The 27,687-nt window shown below is 45.2% G+C and overlaps 1 protein-coding gene and 1 long non-coding RNA gene across 2 annotated transcripts in view; one reads left to right on the top strand and one right to left on the bottom strand.

Annotated features, from left to right (window-relative positions):
- Positions 1-7,503, bottom strand: part of USP12 (ubiquitin specific peptidase 12) — a 77,860-nt gene extending 70,357 nt beyond the window's left edge. Inside the window, exon 1 of the mRNA XM_027116634.1 lies at positions 7,204-7,503. Coding sequence (XP_026972435.1) covers positions 7,204-7,251 — 48 coding nt within the window. The 5' untranslated portion in view covers positions 7,252-7,503. The remainder of the gene's footprint in view (positions 1-7,203) is intronic.
- Positions 7,504-11,770: 4,267 nt separating this feature from the next.
- LOC113625750 (uncharacterized) lies at positions 11,771-22,890 on the top strand. Its single transcript, XR_003434837.1, has 5 exons — positions 11,771-11,950; positions 16,193-16,338; positions 18,772-19,021; positions 20,836-20,969; positions 21,587-22,890. It is a non-coding gene; the product is annotated as an uncharacterized LOC113625750 (long non-coding RNA).
- The last annotated feature ends 4,797 nt before the right edge of the window (positions 22,891-27,687 follow it).

The following is a 27,687-nucleotide window of genomic DNA, read 5'->3' as shown; positions in this document are numbered from 1 at the left end:
TCGCAGGCTCTAGAGTGCAGGCTCAGTAGCTGTGGCACAAGGGCTTAGTTGCTCCGTGGCATGTGGGATCTTCCCTGACCAGTGATCAAACCTGTGTCCCCTGCATTGGCAGGTGGATTCTTAACCACTGCGCCACCAGGGAAGTCCCTCAAATCTTTTTTTTAAAATGGCATCGTTAAAGAAAACGTCAAAAATAAGTAAACAGCGTGGATTAGCCTGTTAATGAATAAAATGGTGATATCACTAACCTCCAGTAAATATTTTTGAAGGAAGAAATATTTACTTTGGACCGTAATTTTCCATAAATTCTATAACATTAAAAAAAAAAAAAAACAGGGGGACCTCCCTGGTGGTCCAGCGGTTAAGACTCTATGCTTCCACTGCAGGGAGTGAGGGTTCAATCCCGGGTCAGTGAACTAAGATCCCAGAAGCCAACCGGCGTGGCCAAAAAAACAAACAAACAAACAAGAAAAAAACAAACTAGGAAACTAAGTATAATTCATATTTAACTATATCTAATTCCACGCACCTTATATTATTTAAAACATCATCAGATGCAACCTACTGAATGGGAGAAACTACTGCAAATCATATATCTGATAAGGGACTAATATCCAAAATACATAAAAGAACTCAGACAACTCAACAGCAAAAAAAACCAATGCGATCAAAAAATGGACAGAAGATCTGAATAGACATTTTTCAAAAGAAGACATACACATAGCCAACAGTAACATGAAAAGATGCTGTACATCATTAACCATCACAGAAATACAAATCAAAACCACAATGAGATATCACCTCATACCTGTCAGAATGTGTCAAAAAGACAAGAAATAACAAGTGTTGGTGAGGATGTAGAGAAAAGGGAACCACACTGTGCACTGTTGGTGGGAATGTAAGTTGGTGCAGCAACTATGGAAAACAATATGGAGGTCCCTCAAAAAATTAAAAATAAAACTACTATATGATCCAGCAACTCCTCTTCTGGATATTTATCAAATAAAACAAAAATACTAACTCAAAAAGATAAATGCATGCCTATGTTCAAGGCAGCGTTATTTACAACAGCCAAGATATGGAAACAACCTGATGTCATCAATGGATGAATGGATAAAGAAGATGTGGTACATGTATACAATGGAATATTACTCAGCCATAAAAAAGGACTAAAAGTCTTACCATTTTCGACGACATGGATGAATATCATGGGTATTATGCTAAGTGAAGTAAGTCAAAGACAAATACCATATTATCTCACTTATATGTGGAATCTTAAAAAAAAAAAGGCTCATAGAACAAAGAACAGACTGGTGTTTGCCAGAGGTGGTGGAGGTGGGGGGGTGGAGAGAAATGGGTGAAGGGGGTCAAACAGGTAAAAGAAAATCAATTAAACACAATTAGCATTCCCAAAATGATGGTATCAACAATCATTTATAGGGCTTCCCTGGTGGTGCAGTGGTTGAGAGTCTGCCTGCCAATGCAGGGGACGCGGGTGGTCCGGGAAGATCCCACATGCCGCGGAGCGGCTGGGCCTGTGAGCCATGGCCGCTGAGCCTGCGCGTCCGGAGCCTGTGCTCCGCAACGGGAGAGGCCACAGCAGTGAGAGGCCCGCGTACCGCAAAAAGATAAAATAAAAAATAAAATAAAATAAAATTTATAAACACTCAAAGGATCAGAGAATACTGAGTTTTCGATCTAGAAGGAAACAAACACAGAAGGAATATTTACGCGTCTAGTCCAATCCCTTTATTTTACAGATGAGAAAAACCAACCCACAAAGTTTTAGGAGACTTTCCCATATGCACAGATCTAAATGTCAAAATTTGGATTAGAAGTTTCCTTCTGGTCCAACTGCTCTTTTTAATATACCATGCAGTAGGATACATTACAAAATACTATATTAAGTTTCTGGAATTGAGCTACTGAAAGAGAATTCAAAACAAAATCAGATTATTTAAATCTAAAAAATGAAGGTTTCTGGAAAGGAATTAATGCTAGCTAAACAAATGCTTAAATAATCTTTCCTGAGACAGTAAAAGTTTCAGGAGAGCTTCAATAAATCTGACTTTAAAGGCAGGAAGAAAGAACTTGTGAGAAAATGGAAGTGGACTCAGTCTCTGGGGGCCTATCAGAAGCCCAGAACCAAGGAAGAAAACTAGGTATGTTGCGATCAAGTCTGGCTGAACTGGCCACATGGGTCGTGGGACAGTAAATAATTAACCTACTCAGAGATCTATTATAAAAAGATTAGTTGGAGGTGGAAGGAGAAAACCACCAAGAGGTAAGCAAAGCCAAATGATATGAGACTAGAGTCTTTATACCTGTTTCACCTAATTGAACATGGTATTTAAAATGATACTTTTTAAGCATATGAAAAGTTTCAAATCCCAATGGTCTTACCTTTATTTGTGGTAAGTGCCAATAATTCACGTGGAAAACTGAAATGTGAAATTTTACCTAGGGCATAGTTTTTTGAAAAAGACAAGACGGACTTCCCTGGTGGTGCAGTGGTTAAGAATCCACCTGCCAATGCGGGGGACACGGGTTCAAGCCCTGGTCCGGGAAGATGCCACATGCCACGGAGCAACTAAGCCCGTGCGCCACAACTACTGAGCATGCGCTCTAGAGCCCACGAGCCACAACTACCGAGCCTGCATGCCACAACTACTGAAGCCAGCATGCCACAACTACTGAAGCCTGTGCGCCTAGAGCCCGTGCTCCGCAACAAGAAGCCCGCACACCGCAACGAAGAGTAGCCCCCGCTCACTGCAACTAGAGAAAGCCCATGCGCAGCAACAAAGACCCAATGCAGCCAAAAATAAATAATATAAATTAAAAATAAATTTAAAAAATAAAAATAAATTAAAAATAGACAAGACAAGGTCTGGGAGGGAAAGTAAGTTATTTTCTTTTCTGCTGCCTTAAGAGTTTCCAAACTCTTTTTTATAGAATACGTTCCAAATTTTCTATAATGAGAATGTGCAATTTTTAATGTCCAATATGTATTTTAGCCAAATTCGAATGATCAGCAGGCTTAAATAAAACTTATTCTAAAGAATCTCTCTGCTAAGGTCCTCAAACACATGTTCAAACATTCCTTATCCAACCATTTATATGACAGAAGACTCCTTATTTTTGAAGTTTTCATCTCTCCTAAATTAACATTAAAAACAGCAAAATTATTAAACCAATGGCAACTCACTTTGAATGTTCCCATCACAGGAAACACTTTTTTACTACTAAAATATTAATAAAAATTAATTAAATATTTCGCTAATAAAAGAATCACAGCCACCCTATTTCTCAAGAAGGAACAAGGGCTGCTATCATTTACTCTAATATTCGGACTACATGAAGAGCCTACCCCGCACCCCGCCGAGCAAGGCACCGCGGGGTTTGAGGTTTTCCTCCCGCCCCTCCCTCTGGAATGATAAACTGCACTGACCACACACGCACCTGACTCTGCGTGAGTGACCCCAGTGAGACTCAAACAATAAGAAAAGACAAAGAGCCAGTCTCACCTGTGACTTTCCTGCAGTAAGTGCAGTCAGCTTAAAGTTTCCCACGCGCAGGGTGCTGTGCTGGGTACAGGCTTTTTCAAAGCAAACCTGTCAGACCCACCAAGCAGCAGACTTGTGGCCTTGGCTTCAATGACACCATGTTCTAGGGGATCTAGCTGACACCCAGTGACTGAGGGTGGGCAAGGAGCCAGGCCACCCCACGATCGACCACGTTCCCCTGCAACGACTTCTCCTTTATCCAACACCCTCCCTGCACGCCCTTCCCCGCCAGGACTCCTACAACCCAAACAGGAAGCGAGGGTGCTTCTCACATCCGTGGAGCCCCCAGCGCTGTGCTTCCTAACAACCCTGACCCGTATGGTCACTTTCTACTCCTGGGCCACCACAAGCTGCTCTACAGCTTCCACTTCAATTTCAAAACACAGGCCATTCCTCTACATGCATTCGGTCACTTTCCCCATTATTTCACAATTATGAGGTATAATATTAAATATTAGGTAGCTACTCTGCGCCAGGCCCTGAAGTCTGAAGCTACTTCATCAGCAAAACAAGCACCACGTGACACTGAAATTATTTCATGGGCAAACAACAAGAGGCATTTCTAGAGGTACCCTGCAAATTGATTCATTGCAACCTAAACATAATCACTCACACTGTCAGGCTGTAACACTAACTTAAGAGAAACAAACTTAACTGACTTTCGCATGTCAGAGGAACAACTGTGATCTAGAATAAGACACATCAAAAGAGATTTGTTTTTAACAGTTACTTAATCCTATTAAGGTATTGCTATTTGCCCAGGTACCTTGTGTTGACATGTGAAAAAATTATGTCAACGTTATTATTTATAGAATAAAACGTCAACTCATTATAAGCGTTTTCACAGCTGCTGATTCTGAGAGATCATTGTCATTAGGACCAGCCCCTCTCCTCTGCATCACCCCACACACAACCCCAACCTCAGGCATGTTTAACCAAACTTACTGCCCCCAGACATCAGCAGAAATGAAGGATGCGGAGGGACTTTTACTGTATGCAGAAGGTACTGCTCCACCAAACTGTGAAATAAATGATAGTCCTTTCGCTTAAGGCCTTCAGAATCCAATAAGGAGATAACAGAAAAATTTACAACACAGCAAGTATGGTTAAGTGCTACTGAGATCACAAAACTGCTGTGAAATTGTATGAGGGGGATGGAGGGTGGGGAGGGACAGGGCTAAGATTATTCAAGGAAGGCTACCTGCTTGAGAGACAGCTGTGACCAGGTCAGAAATCTACAAAGGCACAGAGATAAATACCTTTGCTTTTCTTGACTGTCAATTTTGTAGTATCTCAGAAGACAGACTGAAGTTCTCTTTAAAGAATAAGATTGCAGGATACTTTGACATATTTAGCACTACCTTGGGAGCGCATCAGAATGTATTCAAATATGAACACAGGCACATACAATTTTAACACTACTTTTTGGATCAATCTCATTTGGCCGGCCACTGATGTTTCCCTATCCGCCAACAATACACACACACCGCATGTGATTAATGCACCTGAGCGGAAGCCCTAGAGAGAGTTTTGGAGTCTAAAATTCTTGAGATCAAAATCCCACTTACTCAGTGTTTGACTTGGCAAATCTCTCTGCCTCATTTTCTTAACCTGATTAGAGCATATATTAATACGTTTATGTGAATATTGTTTGTCTCTCTTAACTAGAATGTAAACACTATGAAAGCAGAGGCTGTCTTGATCACTGCTGTATCCCCAGCACTCAGCACACCCTCTTCTGCGTAGTAGGTGCTAAATGTATACCTGATATACTTGAGTGGATGAAACAGTGAAGAGCAACACATCACTCCACAAACTCTAGACTTTGACAGTGAACTATGACCTGACAATCTGTGTAGCTCAGCAATCTGGTAAGATTATCACTTTCAAAGACTTAATTATCACATTCCTTTAGAAAGACAATAAAAACTGGCATATCTAAAAATAATTAATCTACCTGATCCTTGGAAATCCTTTTAATACAGTCCCTTTCAGCTTCCCTGGTGGCGCAGTGGTTAAGAATCCGCCTGCCAATGCAGGTGACACGGGTTCGAGCCCTGTTCCGGGAAGATCCCACATGCCGCGGTGCAACTAAGCCCGTGCGCCACAACTACTGAGCATGCGCTCTAAAGCCCGCGAGCCACAACTACTGAGCCTGTGAGCCTCAACTACTGAAGCCCACGCACCTAGAGCCCATGCTCCGCAACAAGAGAAGCCACCGCAATGAGAAGCCCACGCACTGCAACGAATGAAGCACAATGAAGACACAACACAGCCAAAAATAAATTAATTTTTAAAAAAAGAAAATTTAAAAAAATACAGTCCCTTTAACATCAATGGTTCCTAAAATATGAATTGTGCAAGAAAAACAAACATCCATTTGAGGAAATGGATTCTTCATGATTCATTCTTCAGTGTGATGTCTTTAATACTGTAGATTTTAATCCCACTTGATTTCACCCATTTTTATACTGTTCCTCAGCGTGCAGTACAGAATCTGCTTCTAAAGCATCTTTTCTATCTGATTCACCGCTCCTTAAAGAAAGGTATATGAAACATACCACCCTTAAATGGAAGATTGCTGGGGGGGGGGATCTCCCACATGCATAAAAAGGTCTGATAAGCCATAAAACAGAAGGAAAGATTTCAGAAGTCTTTAATAACATCATCACTAGGCCCATGTGGTGAAAAATAACTTTTTTTCTGTGATGGCTCATACTTAAGATGGCAAGATGTAAGTCATAAGGAGCTAATAAAACGAATTCGCCCCACCGTGTGGAAAACTGGTTCTTCTGACCAACCACAAAACACCAAGATTTAAACGCACCCACGTTCTGCTCAACTCGGGACTTTTCCACAGGCATTAGTACTTTTCCCTTAAAGTCGATTTAAAAGCCCCAGTAAAACACAGACAGCAACCCTTGCCGTCAGTTCCTGCACAGAAACACTTGAAGCCACACACTGATGCGTCTGGGGCGTTCAAGTAAACAGATGACAGGAACGCTTAAGCTGCTTTGAAGATCAACGTGGATTCCCAAAGACAAGATTGCCACCTTGACACGCAGCTGGAAACGGGAGAGCTTGTTCCTCTCAGAAGAGAAGAAAAGGGGGAAATTTTCGACAGCACTTATTTAAAGTTTCCACCTTCACACACACCCCCTTCCCCTCGGCGCCGGCGGGGACTCGGCCTCGCCAGAGGCGCGGGGAGGAAACCTGAGCCGACTTCCGTGCCCTCGCGGCCGGTAAGGGGACCCTGCCTTCCCGCCGCAGCCCCTCGCCCGCTGGGGACCCTCCGGGCCCGGCCAGCCGGGCCCGAACCCGTGCGCCGCCGGACGGAAACGGGGCGCCGCTCGTGTACTTCCACCTCCGGCCCCGGCCGGGCCCGCGGCCCGGCTCGCGCGCCCACAGCCCGGCGCCGCAGGGACCCGCGGCCGAGCCCGGGCACCGACGACCCGCGCCGCCCCCGTCGGCCACCCTCGCGCGCCAGCCTCCCGGGGCCGCTCCGCGCTTGCTTGCGCCCCGCCGTCCAACCGCCCCCGCCCGGCCCGCGCCGCCCCCTCCCGGCCACGGTCCCCGCGCTAGGCCCCGCGGGCGGCGAGGGCGGGAACGAGGGCCGCCCGCGCCCTCCCGCCTCACCTACCATGGTACAGATGGAGGCGAATTTGGAGACTGTCATTAGGATTTCCATCCGCCCAGCGCCATCTTCCACCCAATCACAGCGGCGGCGGCGGGCGGGGGAGGAGGGCAGCCGGGCCGCCCGCTCGCACCGCAGCCAGCGGGCGGACCCCGAGCTGCCGCGGACCCACGCACCGACCCTGCTCAGCCGCCGCTGCCGTCGTCGCCGCCGGCGCTCCGGCACTCCCTGCCGCGGGCCCCAGCCCCCGCCTGCCGGCTGCCTGCCCGCCCCCGGCTCCTCCCCGGCGCAGGGCGCAGCCGCTGCCTCGCGGCCCGCGCCTGCCCGCGAAGCCGCCCGCCGCACACCCCGCCCAGCGCGCTGGGGAGCGGGCTCCGCCGAGGCCCTAATGCCCGGCCTCCTGGCAGCTGCACTGCCCGGCGGCGCGCCCCGCCCACCCCCTCGGGGCCCCGCCCACTCCCCGCGCCGGCACCGCCCGCTCCCCGCGGATGCCTCCCCGGCTCCGGAGCGCGCGACTCGGGGAACTCCCGCGCCGGCTCCACCCCGCGCTCGGCCGGGGCGGGGCTCGGAGGGGCCACCGCCTCCCGCCCGCGGCCCTCACGGTCCTAGAGCCCGCGCGCCGCGAGAGGGGAAAGAAGGGTGCTGGGGGCGACCAGCGTCAATCCTGGAAGGGGCTGACCAGCAGCCTCTACCAAGGGCGAGGGAACAGCTAGCCCAGACAGAAAACTGAGGGGGTGATCTCGATAATTCTGGGTGTGGTGGGAGGAAACCTGCTTCTGAACGGTTAAAATAGCCCAGGTCATCCAATGTCCCAAGCACCTAAAATGTAAGGTGGTTTCTTTTTACATACATTGGGTGAATAACCTGGGTCAGAACACCGTAATTTCGCGAAAGACAAATTAATTAATTAAAAGTGAAAGAGGCAAAGAAGAAACTATATTTGGCTCCTTGAATTAAGAAAGGTAAATTATGGGGAAGGGGGCGAAGCTGATTTCCGCCCGCTTGTTGGCCATAAATTTAGCATTTGGTTATAAATATAGTATCTAAATATACTTGTTCTGAAAGTTGAGTTGCAAAATAGGGAAGGATCTCAACCCAGCAGTGATGATGTTATTCCCAGGGACAAGAAGTCCCGCAAGTAAGAAAAATGTCCTGTGAGAAATGCTGAAGCAGTATTAGCCAGGGGGGATAGTTCCTATTTTCCGCTTCGATAAAATGCATCATTGCACCCTGTTCTTCGTGTCAGACAGCTCAGCTTCGTTTCTTCCTATTTGAGAAAGAAGTTCAAGTTAGTAGAATAACTTTATAAATTATTGTATTAGAAAGCTTGTGATTTTTCACGATTGAAGAACTGATGGGATGCTTTTTTAGTTTCCCCCATTTCAGTGGGGCAGAAACGACAAATGACAGACGAATCTCTAAAATCAGATATGCCTTAACTCTTCAGTTCAAAACATTTAAAACACAAAACATTCAAACAAAATTTAGGTGAAAAATAGATTTCTGGTACATGCATGCTGTTTCCATAGTGATTTCCATTATAAGCTTGCTTGGGGGAAACAAAATTGCACACAGAATATAGCCAAGTCCCATAGTAGCTGGCCTGCTGCTACAGGCACCTGCCTCCCTGGAAGCCGGGACTTCCCTCATTGCCCTGATACCCGAGCCAGTGCTAGAATGTGCCAGAACCACACATTCAGGTAGCTGGACCACCTCCCCATTTCCCTGCCTAGACTTGGAAGTATCACCCACCTGAGTTGTTTCTTGCTATGTTCCATCCTGCTTAGACCTCCAGGGCATGCCTGGGCCTCCTACCAGTGTTGCCATGCCCATGACAGACTGGACCCTATCTGTCTCATCTATTTGGATGAAAGTCTAGTTGTCATTCTGTCCCGTTGAACAGGTCTAATGTGTCAGAATTTGAGCCCCATCTCCATCTAGGCTGCCCACCAAGATCTTTCCTTGTCCATGGAACAGAGGCCACCAGGTTTACACGTAAGTGTATGTAAGAACAAGGGCTTTTCTAAATGGATTTCTGGTAGAATTATCTGAAGTTGTTTAGTTGATGTTATAGCCATCTAAATTCACAGATGAGGGACTTCCCTGGCAGTCCAGTGGTTAAGACTCCACGCTTCCAATGCAGGAGACACAGGTTTGATCCCTGGTCGGGAAACTAAGATCCCCCATGACGCATGGCGTGGCCAAAAGATTTTAAATTTTCAAAAATTTAAAAAATAAGTTCACAGGTGATAACACAGATCCTAATAGCAAACCTCCCAATGCCTCACCTCCCCAGCGTTAAGGTTGAATGGAAAGGCACAACGTAAAGAGAGAACCTTCCATGTGCTAGGTGATGCACTGGGGTGTTTGTTTGTTTGTTTGTTTGTTTTTTACCATATGTAATGCAGATGAAGATAAGATATAGCTGAAATGTCACACGTGTACCCCCAGAACTTGAAAGGGATCATCTAGACTTAGAATACAGTTTTTACCTGCAACCGTATCAGCTTTACAAAGAGCTTCATTGTACGTAGGGAAAGATGAGTTTGTGTACAACTGACCTCTTTCAGGCCTTCCTGAGTGTATCAGCTACAAATTACACCCAGATAACTTCAGGGACCAAGCAAGTAAACAAATTAGGGCAAGCTCATTCCATTTGGTTAGCACGACGTTTTTAAATGGTTTTGTTTGAATAATTTTACACAATCCTTTCCGGTCCAGTTCCTTGCAAGCCACTTCATCTTTTCTGTTCTCTTCCTGCCTCCATTTAACCACGTGCCACTTCATATATTTCTGCCACCTCTCTTTTCCACGAAGCCATTTGGGTTTGCACCAGCTGACATCAATGGGTGAAATGCTGTGCTGCCCTTGATGGGGCGAGGAAGGATGTGGTGGGGAGGGGGTGGAGAGGCATGGAAGACAGCCACAGCACAGGGAGTGCTTATCAAGGAATTACGCGTGCGCCAAGCATTTCCTCAAATCCCCATAACAACCCAGTGGAGTAGGCGCTATTATCGTCCCCATTTTCTAGATGAAGAAACGGAGGCACAGAGAGAACTTTCCCAAGGTTGCACAAGTAATAAATGATGGAACAAGGATTTTGACCCAGCTCCAGAGGCCACACTTGTATCCGCCCTGCTAACCCAGCTCAAGTCAAAGTGCCTCATTCTGATTCTAACAGAAGGAGGCTGAGAGGCACTCACTCCTTTGGGACCAGGTTACAGCTACAAAATAAACACAGATAAGTATTTCTTTGTCTCACTTCCCTCATCTGGAAAATAAGGGTAATGATTATTTCTACCCCAGAGGGGTGTGACAAGGATAAAACATGGAGACACAGTTAGAAAAGTGCCTGGCACTCAGCATAGACTGGAGAGCTTTGAATGGACATTCAGTATCAACATTTTAAAAGTCAGGATGGGCAAGTACCGCCCTCAGGCTGCCAGTTTACTCTCTCTGATATAACAAGCCTCTGCCGTGTGCCAGTCGCATGATTAGGATTTTATTTTATTTTGTTATTTATTTATTTATTTTGCGGTACGTGGGCCTCTCACTGCTGTGGCCTCTCCCGTTGCGGAGCACAGGCTCTGGACGCACAGGCTCAGCGGCCATGGCTCACGGGCCCAGCCGCTCCACGGCATGTGGGATCTTCCCAGACCGGGGCACGAACCCGTGTACCCTATATCGGCAGGCAGACTCTCAACCACTGTGGCACCAGGGAAGCCCCTGATTAGTATTTTAGATGCATTTTCCAATGTAACCTCCCAGGGCCCTTGGAGCTGGATCATTTTGTGCTCATTTTACCACGTTCACCATGGCCCTGCCCAGCCAGTGCAGGGCCAGGGGCCATACCCAGACACTCTGACTTGAAAACCCAGGGTCTCTCCCCTTCTCTACCCTGCTCGTTGACAGCTGAATGAATGAACCTTCTTGGTGGCGTTAATTAACATCATCCAGCTGTCCAGAGGTGGATGTGAAGCAAAACAGTGATGTTCTTTTGTTGGTTTGAATCAACAAATCAGTGACTTACTTTTCAAGGCTGATTTCTAACTCAGATGAGTAAAGTCAAAGCATATGCCCTATGGATATATGACTCTGATTTGCCGGGCAGCATAGCATATAGCTAATGTATCTAAACCTTTGTCGTTATTTAAATCTAGGTTTTCAAAGAGGGCCAAAGGCACAGCCCCTTTACATTCTATTTAAAACTGAAAAATGAGTTCATTCATTAAAACAGATATCTTTTGGTCATCTACTGATGATTAAGAGAAATCTGTGCGCTCAGGGAGTAGACAGATGAGTTTTATGGAAAATGAGCTGGGAGAATGGAGAACTAAGTGCAGTCAGCTCTGAGGCAGGTGAGACTAACCCTGCCTGCAGGAGGGACAAGATGAGGACAGCCTCATAATCCAGAAGAATAGGATGGACAGTGGCGGGGGAGGGGAAGGAGAGGGAAAGTCACGGGCACTGACCCGTAGGAGCCAGAGGGACGTCTAAGGCTGCGGCACTGGGTGTTCTGTGGAGTCTGTGGCGATGAGTGTGAAACGTTAAGGGGACAATCTGACCCACAGGGACACCAGCAGGGATTATGGTCTCTGGAACCTCTACCATCATATCCATCAGTACTAAGTGGTAGAATCAGCCTACCTGAAAACCTGTTTCTTGTTCTTCATAATCTCCATTTGGATTCCCACCCTGGAATTTGTTGAGGCTAAACATGGCAGAGAATCTCAAGGAGACATCAAACTAACAGGTAGGTACCTGGGGAGAAAACCTTGACTTCCGGTGAGCACAGAGGTAAACTGGAATATTTTCTTTTGTACTTAGCTCCTCACTAAGCAGGGCCTGACTGCAGGAGGCTGGGGAGCATCCCGGCTGTTTAGGAAAAGTGCAAAAGTTGCAGAGCTTAACTTGAGAAGGGGCTACCTTTTCAAATGCTTCCATCAGCCACCCCTTTCTTCTGTGAAAAGGGGAGAACAGAGAGAGACAGAGCCATAAAGCAACAACCCTGGATACAAACATGATCCATTCCAGTCATGTAATTACTCAGCAATGTGCATCTGAATTGTTTTTTTTAGTCAATACATATCTGTTGAGTACCTCTGACTCGTGAAGTCTTGTTGGAAACAGGGAACAAAGAAGCTTGTTCCTTCAAAGAGCGTGCCATCAGGACTTCCCTGGTGGCACAGTGGTTAAGAATCCGCCTGCCAATGCAGGGGACACAGGTTCGAGCCCTGGTCCGGGAAGATCCCACATGCTGTGGAGCAATTAAGCCCGTGCACCATAACTACTAAGCCTGCGCTCTAGAGCCCACATGCCACAACTACTGAAGCCTGCGAGCCTAGAGCTCGTGCTCTGCAACAAGAGAAGCCACCACAATGAGAAGCCCATGCACCACAATGAAGAGTAGCCCCCACTCGCCGCAACTAGAGAAAGCCCGCGTGCAGCAACGAAGACCCAATGCAGCCAAAAAATAAAATAAATTTTAAAAAAAAGGAAAAAGTAAAAAAGCATGCCATCTGGTTGAGAGAGAAGACTTGTACACAAATCACTTTAAGTACCAGTTGTGTGACTTATAGTATTATAAGGGTTCAGAGAAGAAAGTGATTGTTTCTTCTTTGGGTCATCCAAAATGCTACCCCTTACTAGAGAGTAGGGTCACCTGATCCAATGGGAAAAGTTGGGAAATCTCAAAGAGTAATATAATTATATCTTTTAAGTAACACTTGCCTGTCTTATTCCTCAAGCACCGACAAGCTCCATGCCACCTCTGAGCGTTTGTTCTGGCCGTTCCTTCTCCCTGGAACACTCCCCCTCCTTTACAGGGTCACCTCCTCTGGCCCTGATGCCACCAGATCCCCCCTCCTCTCATGTAAGCTCAAGAGAACTGGAACCCTATTTTAGAGCTCTGTTCCCAAGGCCTGAGAAAGGACAGTAAGTGCTCAATAAATAAATGTTAGTGAATGAACAGAAACGGATAAAACACCTACACTTTAAGTATGTCCGCCTCCAGAGCAAATAAAAACAGAAGAATCCTGGTACATAGAGCTGATTTATCTTGACTGATCAACACAATGAATGTGAAGTCTCAGAAAGCACTTGCAGGGCTTCCCTGGCGGCGCAGTGGTTGAGAGTCCGCCTGCCGATTCAGGGGACACGGGTTCATGCCCCGGTCCGGGAAGATCCCACATGCCGCGGAGCGGCTGGGCCCGTGAACCATGGCCGCTGGGCCTGCGCGTCTGGAGCCTGTGCTCCGCAACAGGAGAGGCCACAACAGTGAGAGGCCCGCGTACCGCCAAAAAAAAAAAAAGCGCTCGCAGATACTCTGCTGTTTCTCTGACTGCCTTCCGTCTGGAGTTTCCCATTTTCAGTTCAGCATTTACTCAGCTCTTATGAGAAAGTTCATCAGAAAAAAAAAGAAAAAAAGGAAAAGAAAAGAAAATGTACTTTCTGGACTCCAGAAAGTCTCAAGCATCTGCAACCTCCCCAATCACAGCTCTGATTTTCTTTACTGTGCCTCTAGGTTTTTTCCTCTGGAGACAGCTTCTCACTTCATCCTGCCCTCTCCTTAACCACCTGCTTCTCAAAAATGTCAGGGTGGCTTTTCTATATGATTTGCCAGAGTTTAACCATACACTTGGAGTTTGTATTGTAAACGTTCGGCTCTAACTTGTGATTTTACTGCCATTTTTGCCTCTTCCCGCCCACCGGGCCTCCTGGGCACTTGACCTCGAGGAGCCTGCCTAGGGCACCTAGTACGGGGCAGCATACCCACTGGGGGTTTCCTGAGACACACAAGCTCTGTCATCACTTGAGACAAACAGGCATGGCTCCCACTTCTTCTTTTTAAAAATTATTGAAACAGCAGAGCATAGCAATGTTAAACGCAAAAATTCCAAAATATATTTAGCATACAGAAACTCCTGTCAGACATACAAGAAATAGTTCATGGTGATTTCCCAGGATTGTGGAAGTGGGAATGGGTGAATTGGCGAACAAGATGGAAGAGAGAACTTTACTGCATACTTTTCATGCTTTTTGAGTTTGCAAACATGCAAATGTATAACTATTTCAAAAATTAAGTAAATTGAATTTTTTTAAACTTAAATAAAAGACAGTTATGCGACAATATTTTTAAGTTACTAGGCACAATCCAAACCAAAAAAAAAATTTTTTTAAGTAACTTAGTGCAAGCCTAGTTCAATTCTGGTCTGTCTCTGCCTAAATAGAACACACACTTGAACTCTGACACTTCCTTCCTTAGGACTCTGGGCTCTTCTGCCTGCACTGGCTCAGACTCTGCAAGTGAAGGAAGATAACAGTCTCTTTACAGAAGGGCAAGCTTTCGTTTGCCTGCTTCAGGAGGGCTAGCAATGGGTGTTTCTCCTGCTCTGTCAAAAGGAAGAGGCTGTGGAGGAAATGAGAGATGGGAAGAAGGGAAGTGAGCCCAGAAAGTCCTCTCTGTTCCTGGCGCTCCATCCTCCAGGCCCCAACAGAAACGAGGTGAAGTGATCACAGTTCCTCACGTGATCACGTGATCCATGATCACATGACCACCATTACCCAACACCTGTCCACAGAACGGTCCTGTGCTTTTCCCCAGCACAGGAAGAGTGCTCATCTCCCCAGGCAACTTAACCTTTTCTGGGTGTTTTTGTAGGGCTTGTTTTTTTCTTTCCCCTAGCCTTTCCCAATTCCTTCTGGTCAATTCTACTACGCGTGGTAGAAATTTTACTTTTTTTTCCTTTTAACAACAGTTACACGTAGGAGCAGCTATATCTGCTTTCTGACACAAAACCTGAGGATACACAAACGACAGATGATACCAGAATATCTTTGAATAGGTCTTCCAGGTAACAGGGAAACGCATGCCCATCTTTCCAAGGCTCAAGCCCAGGGCTGCTCCTTCTGACAACCTGGGCACACAGTGTCCCCAGAGGAACTGCTTCCTTGTTTTTGCTGCCTGTAAGCAGCAAGGAGCTTTTTATTTTAAGGATTCCACTGTCAATCATTACTAAGAAATAGGAAATAGACGACGAAAATAATAAATAAGGGAAAAACAGATTTTATACAGCTCTACGGTTGTTAGTAGTAGTCGACTCCCGAGATACCAATGGGCTTCAAGTTAAGAATTAGGGTGCCGCCTTGGCCGAGTCCCTCCCCTCCACCCACAGAGGATATCCAGTCTGCGATCCTGAACAAGCCCTTTACCCTCTAAGCTCCAGTTTCCTCGTTATACGAAGGGAAGATCCCTACTTCATCAAGTTGTTGGGGAGATTAAATGAGATACTGCACATAAGGACTCAGAACCACAGCTGGCCCCCAGGATGTGTGAGATAAAAGAGTGCCTGGCTGCCTCCCTGGATCCTTTCCTCTTTTCTCCTCAACAAGATGATTCAGAACAGTGTGTGGTTGCTTGATTCAAAGAGTAATGAATTCACAATAGCCAGATGTGGAAACAACCCAAGAGTCCATCAACGGATGAGTGGATAAACAAACTATGGCAAATATATATAATGGAATATTATTCAGCCTGAAAAAGGAACAAAATTCTGACACATGCTACGATATGGATAAGCCTTGAGGACACTATGCTAAGCCTTGAGGACACATAAGCCAGTAGCAGAAGGACAAATACTGTATAATCCTACTCACAAGAAGTATCTAAAATAGTTAAATTCCTAGAGGCAAAAAGTAGAACAGTGGAAGCCAGGGGCTGGGAGGAGGGGGAACGGAGAGTTGGTGTGTGATGAGTACAGAGTCTCTGTTGAGGCTGTTGAAAAGGATTTGGGTGTACACGGTGCTGATGGTTGAACAGGAATGTGAATGTACTTAATGCCATTGAACTGTACACTTAAAAATGCTTCAAATGGTACATTTTATGTTACATATACTTTAGCACAATAAAAAACAATCATTAAAAAAACTCACCAAGGACTTACAGATAACGCCAGTGTTCCTTTATACGGACTTCCTTTGCCCTCTGGTTCCACAGATCACTTCAGTTACGTTGACTTGCCTCCAGATTCACCTCTTCTGCCACCCTTAGGCGCTGTCTCCTCAGCGCTCCCAGGGGTCTGCCCGGGGATCCCTGCTCCATTCTGAAGCATGACCGGGATGCGGAGGCTACAGACACGCCAGGTATGCCTGTGGCTCAACTTGAAACCAGGCCTCGGCCCCTGCCCCTCTGCCCGTCTGCTTTAGTGCTTCTCCTTCACAGGCTTCCCCGGTCTCCCTCTTTTCCACCTGTGCTGACCCTTTGGATCGAGTGACTTAGCTTTTGGCTTGCCCGCTTGGCTGGGCACTTGGCCCTGCGAGGTTCAGCTTCCTGTACCTGCTCCGCGATGACTCTGAGTCTGCCAGGCAGCGGAGGTCATTTTCTGCGTGTCCCCAGCAGGAGCCACCAGTCACCGAGGTTGGACACTTGAGCATCACCCGTCTCTGCTTTCCCACCGCTGCCCTTCCATCAGTTCCACCTCAGGAACACCTAGTGTATGTGCTTCCTTTGGGACCCGCCCTCCCATCCCGCTTGAGATCAGGGCCCAGCATCCCCTAACAAGCCACCGCACCAGCCTCCATTCTGGTCTCCCTCCTCTAGTCTGGGTCCCTCTGGGCCTCTCTCCCTGGGACAGCCAGAGCTGTTGTCCCCAGATGCAAACCTGGTCCTGGTGCTCTGCTGCCGAGAAGCTCCACAGGTCCCCAGGGCTGCAGGACCAAGCTGAAGTTCTCTGCTTGCCAAGATAGGTCCCTCGCCTTGGCGCCCACCTGCCACACCAGCTCCTCCCCAACCGCGCCCACTTCTCATCCCAGCACACTGAGGTCTCCCTCTCCCCTCGCGCTTCTGCCACCTCTGCCTTCGCCCACGTTGCTCCTCCCGCCAAGAAGGAGCATGTGGCCTGGTTTGCCCAGAACAGTCTCTGCTTACACCTGTTGCTCGGTGTAATTACTAATAGCCTTCCTTTCGCTCTCCAAAGTGTCCTGGCTTAGGCAACAAATTGTGTGGTCACTGCATTTGCCCTAATTCTTCACCTGGCAAACCTCTGCTCATCCTCCACGGTCTGCTGGATGTCGGAGGTGCTGGGAAGCCTTGCCCGTCTCCTGCAGGCAGTGCCCACTCAGCCTTCTCCCTTCAACTTCATGACAGTGTCTATCACGGCGCATTGTTAGGGAATCGTCTGTCTCCCCCGCTAGACTCCTGGAGTCTTATACATCTTCTCATCCCCAGCACTCAGAAGAGTCCCTGACATAAAACAGGTGATCAGTTAAAGTTTGCTGAAGAGGAATGAAAAAGATAAATTCATTTATTAAGTGAGAACTACGTGCCCGGCGCTGTTCCAGATGCTTGGCAAAGCAGATGGCCATCCACATTCTCATGGAGTTCACAGTTAAGGGGAGGAAATGGACAAAAGTTAGTTTCTGAACAGATCACTGGCGGGAGGTAGGGGGATTTGCTTTGACTAAGCGGGCTCACCCCCAGAGCTGGGCTGTCCCCTTGAGGCACAAGGCTGTCTGAGGGATGAAGACCACCCTGGCCAAAGCAAGCATTCGGTCAGAAGGGAAGAAGCAAAATGTGTTGATGAAAGCGGGGTCAGGGAGATGCTAGGATGCTGGCTTTGAAGATGGCCAAAGGGGGCACAAGCCAGGGAAAACGGGTGGGCCCTCAAAGCTGAAAAACGCAAGGAAAGGGACTCCTTCCTGGAGTGTCCAGAAAGGAATACAGCCCCATTCAGACCTTGAGTGTAGCCCAGCGAGACATGTGTCAGACTTCTGATCTTCAGAGCCAGAAGATTAAATTTAAGTTCTGAAAAAAGGAGAAGGGAAGAAGCAAGGAACAGATGCTGGGTAAACGCATCCATTTGGTAGGATTAGGGGAACGACCCACTTCCAGGCCAGAGCTGCCTCTGGTCATGTCTTCTTTCCATCCTGTCAGCATATCTCCGGGGCAGTATGTTTAACTCGTTTGAATGTAATTCAGAATGTTATCATAAACTTACATTAAGCACCACTGATAGTCATTTTTAGTCATCATAATATCAAATCTGAACGAAAATATTCCCAGACAGATTGCTCCCATTCAAATATTAAAATAAAAACAAATCAACAGGGTTTCCCTGGTGGCGCAGTGGTTGAGAGTCCACCTGCCGATGCAGGGGACACGGGTTCGTGCCCCGGTCCGGGAAGATCCCACATGCCGCAGAGCAGCTGGGCCCGTGAGCCACGGCCGCTGAGCCTGTGCATCCGGAGCCTGTGCTCTGCAACAGGAGAAGCCACAACAGTGAGAGGCCCGCGTACTGCAAAAAAAAAACCAAAACAAACAAATCAACAGACATGAAAATGGCAATATGGTCTATCCCATGGACATAGGCACTCAGGGCAACAGTAATTACCGGGCCAACAGAAGAAGGCACTCAGGGCACAGTAATTACCGGGCCAGACCTCTTCAGGATTAGGCCTACCCTGGAAAGCCCTAAATACCTTTCCTCCTGGGTCTACTATTAAATGGCCTGAGAAAGGCTCAATCCTATAACCAAAGCACATAAAAGAAATTTTCTTCTTTTTTTTTTCTTCCTTCAGAGATGACATAGCAACAGTTTTGTGGATAAGAATATCAAGTAGGCGTTTTGATGATGCTGATAATGGAATTGGTTGCAGAAAATGGGAGCTGCATCAGACAATACCGAATACATTATTTTGTGCTGTCTCCTCTTAATGCCTCGGTTAAAGCAACCCAAGCCAATTGCAGTTCCGCAACACCGTGTGAGTGCTCCAGTGAGGCAGAACCCTGCACCATCCAGCGATCCATCACCTGTTTGAACCTGAAAAGGTGTCACTCTTAATCTGTGCCTCTTCATTCCATGCCTCCGCTCTAATTTAAGTAATTCTCCTGCTTCCAATGCTTCAGCAGATTTCTTCCTTCTTCTCTTTCTTTTCTTTTTTATTTTTTATGAAAATTTTCAAACATATAAAAAAGTAGAGGGGGGCTTCCCTGGTGGCGCAGTGGTTGAGAGTCCGCCTGCCGATGCAGGGGACATGGGTTCGTGCCCCGGTCCGGGAAGATCCCACATGCCGTGGAGCGGCTGGGCCCGTGAGCCATGGCCGCTGAGCCTGTGCATCCAGAGCCTGTGCTCCGCAGCGGGAGAGACCACAACAGTGAGAGGCCCGTGTACCGCAAAAAAAAAAAAAAAGTAGAGGGAATAGTAAAATCAACCCAATTTACCCATCACCCAATTTTTCTACAAAAAATTTACATATGGTAAAATGCATGGATTTGAAGTGTACGATGTTTTGATAAATGTATGTATTTGTTTAACTGCCACCCCTAATCAATATATAGAACCTTCTCATCACCCCAGAAAGTTCCTTTGCCATCCCCCAGTTTGGCAGTTATCAATACATAGCCATGCTTGTTTCATCGGTGCCCCTACCCCTGGACCCTCCAGGATGATTTTGAGGTAAATCCAGACATCATATTATTTTATCTGTAAATATTTCCTTGTATTTCTTTAAGAGATCACCAAAATATTATTATCACACCTAAATGAACAATAATTCCTCGGGGCTTCCCTAGTGGCGCAGTGGTTAAGAATCTGCCTGCCAATGCAGGGGACACGGGTTTGAGCCCTGGTCCGGGAAGATCCCACATGCCGCGAAGCAACTAAGCCCATGCGCCACAACTACTGAGCCTGCGCTCTAGAGCCCACGTGCTACAACCACTGAAGCCCATGCGCCCTAGAGCCCATGCTCTGAAACAAGAGAAGCCACCACAATGAGAAGCCCGTGCACCGCAGCGAAGAGTAGCCCCTGCTCACTGCAACTAGAGAAAGCCCATGTGCAGCAACAAAGACCCAAAACAGCCAATAAATAAATAAAGTAAATAAAATAAAATTTTAAAAAACAATAATTCTTTAACATCAAATACACAGTCTGCATCCACATTTCCCCAGTTCTCTTTTTTTTTTTCGCGGTACGCGGGCCTCTCACTGCTGTGGCCTCTCCCGTTGCGGAGCACAGGCTCCGGACGCGCAGGCTCAGTGGCCATGGCTCACGGGCCCAGCCGCTCCACAGCATGTGGGATCCTCCCGGACCGGGGCACGAACCTGCGTCCCCTGCATCGGCAGGTGGATTCTCAACCACTGCACCACCAGGGAAGCCCCAATTCTCTATTTTTTTAAAAAAATATTTATTTATTTAGGCTGTGTTGGGTCTCAGTTGCAGCATGCGGGATCTGGTTCCCCAACCAGGGATTGAATCCGGGACCCCTGAATTGGGAGCATGGAGTCTCACCCACTGGACCACCAGGGAAGTCCCTCCCCAATACTCTTTTAATAGATTTACACTTGGTCTCTTCACTTTTGATCTATTCCATTGATTTTGAAAACCACTCCAGATGAACATTTCCAGTCCACCATCATGATTACCTACCGTGTGCTCCTTAGTCTAGCATACCTGGACTCCGTATATAACTTTCCAGTTTAAATTCCAATGTTCCTCCTCACCCAGCTATCCTTCCACAAAAGAAAAGTAGCTTTTGTATGAATAAACCTGTTTCCCCACTGCTGAGAATTTGATTATGTGTCTCTTCTCTCTACCCTGCCCACAAATGTTCATTAAATAAACGTTTGCTGAACACCGACTAAGCACCAGGAACGAGCTAGTAGCTACAGAATAAGTAGCTACAGAATAAGTAGTGAACAAGATAAATACAGTTCCTGCCCTCAGGGAGATCACGGCATCCTCCCCTCTCTACCTGTTGGAACCCCGTTTACTTTAAGGTAAAGTCCAAATGACACCTCCACTGTGAAGACTGCCCTGATCTCTTCAGGCAGAAGTATTCTTTCGCTTCTCTAAAACTCCTGCTTTGCTCATTTGTTCTGCTTCTAGCCTACGTGCCACATAAGGACTTTGAACATAAGACATGTAGACATAGTTACTTCGTCTTTGTAATACTTTCACCATCTAGTGGGAACACAGTGAATGACTGAATGAATATGTTAAGACTAGTTATTTAAAAAACTGCCCATGGACTGCTACACCTGAAACAACTGTTTAAGGAAACATATCTGACACGGTTTCAACTCGGCATAGGTGACTGCAGTGCCTTGAGGACACTTGGGGAGAAAGTTCATCTATAAAGCAACTGGCAATTGGCCCGGAGATTAAGAGGATGTACCCTGAAGTCTTGTCATCTTTTAGTTATTTTGTCCCATTATAGTATGTTTCTGAACTTGGCACAGGGAATTAAAAAGCTGATTTTCTATGGTCGGAAATTCTTAAAAATACTTCTCTGTCATTATAAAACTTTGAAAACATGAAGAAAGAAATTAGAATCATCCATAATTCACCATTCAGACAAAAATCATGGTTAACGTTTTGGTGTATTTCCTTCCAGTCTTTTCCGTCTGCAGTTTGAAGAGAGTCTGCTCTGGAGTGCTGGATCTCACTCTGGTGCTGAGGATGGGCGGACTTACGGAGGAGAACATTCTGCTTTCCGTATTAAAGCAGCGCCGTCTCTGTCGCCTCCACGTTCTGCCTTTCCTCACTGATGACTGTTTCTTTTTCCCTACATTGCATTCTACCTCTTCCCCCACTGAATGCAGAGTTATGGTTTTGTGACCCTACGTTGGGTCTTTACTCGATCTCTGGTCCCCACATCATGTACCTGATCAGCATCTCAGAGCCCTGTCACTTCAAATCCATTCATCGCACCTCCTTGACTCTGAAACCAAGTTCCTGGGCCAGATCTTGTCTTTATCATACTTTTGCCCCACTTGTAAGCACTTTCGCATGGCATTAAAAAGACTCTGTAAATTGAAATTGAATAGTTGCATATTATTCTCTTTTATGTTTGGCCATAATTACCCTAACCATCCTCCAATATTGACCTTACGTTAGTTTCAATTTGCCACTATTGTGAATAACATTCCAATGAATATCTTTGTAAATAAATCTTTAACCATGTATCAGATGACTTTCTTAGGTCAACTGTATAGAAACAAAAGGACTGACATAAAATCTGGCACAAAATATTTGATACATATTGCTAACTTGATTTCTAGAGAGTGTGCAGACTTACACTCCCACAGCAGAGTATCGTGTCTTGTTGCATTGTTGCCAACCTTGAGCATTATTGTCAAAATAGAGAACAGAAGGGAATTTTGGAATAAAAAGAAGATTTCTCAACCCGATCAAGAGCATCTGAGGTACAGTAGAAACTAACACAATATTGTAAAGCAACTATACTCCAATAAAAATTATTTTAAAAACTGAAAAAAATAAAAAAGATCATCTGAGAGCTGGACTGGGAGTTTGAAAAAAAAAAAGAGAGAATCTGAAAAATGTACAACTAGCATCACAGTTAATGGTTTCAGACCAAATCCTTTCCCCCTAAGATCAGGAACAAAGCAAGGCTGTCCACTCCAACCACTTCTATTTAATGGTGCATTATTTTAAAATATTTGCTTATATGAGATATTTAAAAATCACTGTGCATTTTAATTTGCATCTTTTTGTTTTCGAGAGTAACTTTTCTTAAGTTTATTAGCTATTGGTAACGCTTCTTTTGTGAATTAGGTATCTGAAGTCTTTGCCCACGCTTCTGTTGGTGTCCTACGGTTTTTTAAGTTATTTGTATGAGCTCTCTATATTTTTGTCTTAAATATTTATTTTTACAAATTTGTAGTTTGCTTTTTTTGAATGCCACATTTTTGCAATATAGAATTTTTATTTTATTTTTTAATAGTGATCAAAACTATAGAGTTTGTCTCTTTTTAAGTTGTTTTTATGCTTCACCATTTCTTCTTACAATTGCATGGTACTACAGAAACAATACTGCTTCCATATTCAAGAACTAGTTAGGTAGTTCAAAGCCCTATGAACAATTTTCCTATGAAAAGTAGTTCTTATATCCCGCAACTGATATTATTTGTGTCATTATAGTGCATCAGCATGAAAAAAAAATGGCTCAGAGAATCTAATTTGCAATATTGGTTCAAAGTTACAATGTGTAGGATTTATATTCAGCTCTGAGTCATGCTTTTATCTATAATTCTCAATTAAAAAGATGGTGAGGTTGATTATTCAAGAAGCCAGAAAGGAGTGTAAAAATTTATGAAAGAATTTCACAAGGATAGTTTAATTTGGACTGAAATTTCACCTTACAAATTGTTCAACGTGGAAATGAAGAGTTGTCTCCTGTTCAAGAACAGCTAAAGGAGAATAAATAAGAACGGTTATTTTCATGTGTCATCAATCAATAGTTTATTGACTATATTGAGTATTGAATTTTCCAAAGGTTGTTAGTCTAAAAGGGGATGATTTTTTAATGTTAGTCTGTTAGTTTATGAAAGTGACACTAACGAATCTTTCATTTGACTTTATTTGTAGCTTAAGTCATGTATAATATCTCCAGGTCAACAGCTGATAAATTACTGTATTTTTATCATACTTCATATTCTATCGTCTCATAATTAGTTTGGATGTGAGTAAGATAAAATGTACCTCAGAGTAATTACTTTCCAGAATTAATATCAGCATGTGATGAATAAGATTCTTATGACATCAATATTCTCAACATAAAACAAAGGGAAAGTCCAGGTGAAGCCATTTAAGAGAATAATTTAGACGAAAGAACAAGAAAGAATCCTGGATTACTGAGCTTCAAAAAGAATGCATCTATCAATCACAATTTCAAAATGCATCAGTGGAAAGAGGAATATTGCACTACACAGCACTGCTGAAAGGCGCTCTGAATTTGGAAACACACAATTTGAGCCCCTAGCTACCTTGCCTGCTCTGCTTCCCCTATACCAATTCACTCCAGCCTTTCTAGAATTTGCTTTCTGTCCCAGCACAGTGCCTGCATGGAGCAAGGACTCAACGCATGGTAACTTTTATGAACACCTTTGCGGTAGGTCTTTGGGGAACAGAATCAATGCTCACATGCCAGGAGGGTGGGCTGTAGGGTCAGGCTGTGGGATGTGACCTTGAGCATGGTTATTTAACCTCCGGGTGTCAGTGTACTCTCATTTAAAGTGAAAATAAGAATAGCATCCTAGGTTTATGTCAGGATTCAATGAAACCAGGCATACCAAATACCTGGTATATAGTAAGCATTTGGTACACCTGAGCTGCTCATACACAGAGGAGAGAAAAACACAACCAGCTGGATATTCTCTGTCTGTATCATCCTCTGCAAGCGAAACAAAACAAAACGAAACATATATAAACACATTCCAAGGGCCGCTTAATCAGGTTTAGCTTCATGAAATAAATAAATACCCTCCCCGCCACACACACTTACACACCAGCAGTTTAGGAAAATAGAATTTAATTTCTCTCACACACTAAATAAGCCAGAAGGTAGCCAGGGCTGCTCTAACCAGTACGTGATTATCTGGATCCGGGGGCCTTTCGTTGTATTGCTCTCCATCCACAGAGAGTTGCCTCATGGCCCTGGAGGGATCCCTACCATCTGATCTCCTTTTCCAGGCAGTGAGAAGGAGAAAGGGGGAGAAAGGGCCTGCCCTTACCCTTTAAAAATATTTGTCAGTAGTTGTATCCAACACTTCCATTAACATTCCATTGGTCAGAACTTGGTCTCAGAGTCCCATCAAGTTATGAGGGAGCCTAGGAAACAGTCTTTACTCTGAGTGGTCATGTATCCAACCAATAACTGGGGGTTTGAGTACAAAAAATGGAGAGAATGGACACTGGGAGGAAAACAGCCCGGCAGATAACAGGCTGGCTCAGAGCAGGAAACAGAATGATAATGTTTAAGAATGAGGTCAACCCCCCAACTTTATGTATTTGCTTCCTTATTTGTTAGGGCACAGTTGTCAGTGGTTTGCTTCATTGTGTTTCATGTTTTAATCCTAAGAATTATGAAAAGGATTACGGTCTCAGCCCTCCTGGAAATGTTTACCAGAAGAGTGTCCAATCCATTCCGACCTCAGCGCTTAGCGAGGAAAAGCGCCTAGGAAGGATTTCGAAGAAAAGCCACCAGATGACTAACTGCTCAGAATAAGACCTAGGACAGACCTTTAAGGAAGGAGCGTGAGCCAGCCAGGGAAAGAAACGGCTAGAGGGTGACTAAATAATGATCTCCTGCTACCCAATGGACTCTGTCCCAGAGGAGAGGGGAGAGGAGGAGGAGGCAGAGGAGGGCCAGCTGTTCATCTCCGCTGAGACGGGAGAGAAGGGAAGAAGCAGAAGTGGCTTAGGGTGACCTGTAAGGAGAAATGTGCTGACCGGGCGGGCGACTGTTAACACACCGCAGGTGGAGATTACACGCGGACCTCTCAGAACTCTGAGGTATTTGCATATGCTCCTCCCCGAAGGCGGGGTTGGGGGCAGGAGGGGCGGGGCACAGGTTGAGGGTGGGTGAACCACTTGAACATCAATGGTACCCTCTCCCGTGCCTCGGTTTCCCTCATGGAATAACTCTGTTTCGGAGTTCAGAAAAGGGATACTGTGTTGATCTGAAAGATAAGTTCTGGTTTTGCATGTGTATAAAAACCAATAACTACACAATGTCAGTATCTTGCAGATTAGATCCTACAAGGAGAGAGGAATGGATTTTCCATGTTTTAAGATATCATTTTAAGAATTATAGTAGTAATACAATGGCTTTCCAGTCAAGATGGTACAGCAAGGTGCATTTCATCCTCTGTGAAAACAGTAAGCAATGCCAAACGAAATATACACAGAGGAAACTTTTTTAAAAAAAGATAGAACATGGCTCAGAAATAAGACAATTACTCATGAGGACAAGAAACAGAAAAGAAACGGTAAGAGCCGAGTGGGACCTGGGCTGTGGGTCTCAAAACAAGCAGCGGTGGCTGAGAATCTGACTCCTATGGTGATGAGGACAGAAAGTCCCACCTGAGATTAAAGACCAAAGCCACGGTCACTGCTGAAGCCAGGCTCTGGGGTACAAAACCCCCTTTTCCCCTTTCCCTTTCCCTTCTCTAGATCCCACTCCGCAGGGGAAAGGGGTTTCCCTCCGAGCTCTCCTAAGCTCTGTAAAAGGCGGCCACCCTGTGAGGTGAGGTCACCACGGATCTGCAGGTCTTTCTGCTTCTCTCCCGTTCCCTATTTCTGTTCAAGTTTGCCATTGCTCTTACATCTTCATTCTGTCCTACAACTATAATTAAGTCTTTTGTGCTCTGTATAGAGGTTCAGTGCAAAAACAAGTGATGCGATTGAACCCACAGAAAAGTATAGTGTCATGACACCTGTGTCACGATGAAAGACTTTTCTAAATTCTCTGCATAGCTCAAAATCACGTTTTAATTAGCTTCCTGTTCGGATCATGACTAGCTTGTACAGCATTTGTTTTGTCTTCCCCAGTTTCTAGTTTCCTTTTGTGTGTATGTGTGTGTGCGTGTTTACATGTAGTTATTGAAATATCTTCACTTTGTCATTAAGTATTTCTAGGTTCCTAAATATTCAATGTGTGTAATGAAATCTATTTTTTTCCTAAAGACATCTTCTTGTTGGGCTTTTACTTCCCGTTTTAATCTGAACTGACAGCACTCCAGGCCTGTTACACACATGACCCCCTGTGGTTCCTGGGCTTCTGGGCTTCACACCTCCCTCTTTCGTGGATTCCTTCTCCCTTTGGGAGGAGCACATCCTTGATTAATTTTTCCAGAAAGGGAATATGGAGAGAGAAACTTTGTGAGTGCTTAACATTTTAATTTTATCCTCACATTTGCTTGTCTGATTGGATGTAGTTTTAAGTTTGGGGGTCGTTGCTCCCCTATGTTTTAGCAAACGATGTCACTTTAGATATTCCTGATTCTAATGTATTCCTTATTTCCTATGAGAGACTTCTTTTCTTTCCTCACTGCAAAATTTAGCGGTTTTCTTTTTAAACTTGGCATTCTGGACCTTAATCAAAATGTCTGTGTGTGTGTGTGTGTGTGTGTGTGTGTGTGTGTGTGTGTGTGTGTATTTAATTCCTTGTCTTTGGTACGAGTCAACTTTTTCCACCTGAACACTTAAGGTTTTTTTCAGTTCAGGGATATTATCTTTAGTTATTTCTTTAAACACTTTCTTTTCATTCACTGTTCTCTCCTTCCAAAACTCCTATTAGATAGATATCGAATCCTCTATGTTTCTTAACTTTCCCTCATTTTTGCTCCATATTTTGGAATATCTCTCTGTCCGTATCTTCTGGATCACTGTTTGATCTTTTACTTCGCTCAGACCTTCTACTTTTGAGTTTTCATTTTAGCAATCATGTTTTTAATTTTTGAGAATTTTGAATTTTCTCAGGGCTCTTTTTTCATGGCCATCTGTTTCTATTCTTCTTTTCAATGGATAAATAGTCTATCTTTTGGAGTTTAGATTAGGAAGGTTTTTTTTTAAGTGTTGTTTCTTCTCTCCCACTCTCTGGCCTTTCACAGCATTAGTTGCTTTTAAACCGCTACGATCTTTGATTGGCATGGCTTGGCTCAGGAATGATGGGACACATTGATTTTTACAGGC

This window comes from Aethalodelphis obliquidens, unplaced genomic scaffold (genome assembly GCF_003676395.1).
Source record: "Aethalodelphis obliquidens isolate GAN/ISIS:26980383/991018 unplaced genomic scaffold, ASM367639v1 scaffold16, whole genome shotgun sequence".
Classification (NCBI taxonomy): domain Eukaryota; kingdom Metazoa; phylum Chordata; class Mammalia; order Artiodactyla; family Delphinidae; genus Aethalodelphis; species Aethalodelphis obliquidens.
This window is presented reverse-complemented; position numbering and strand designations above follow the sequence as displayed.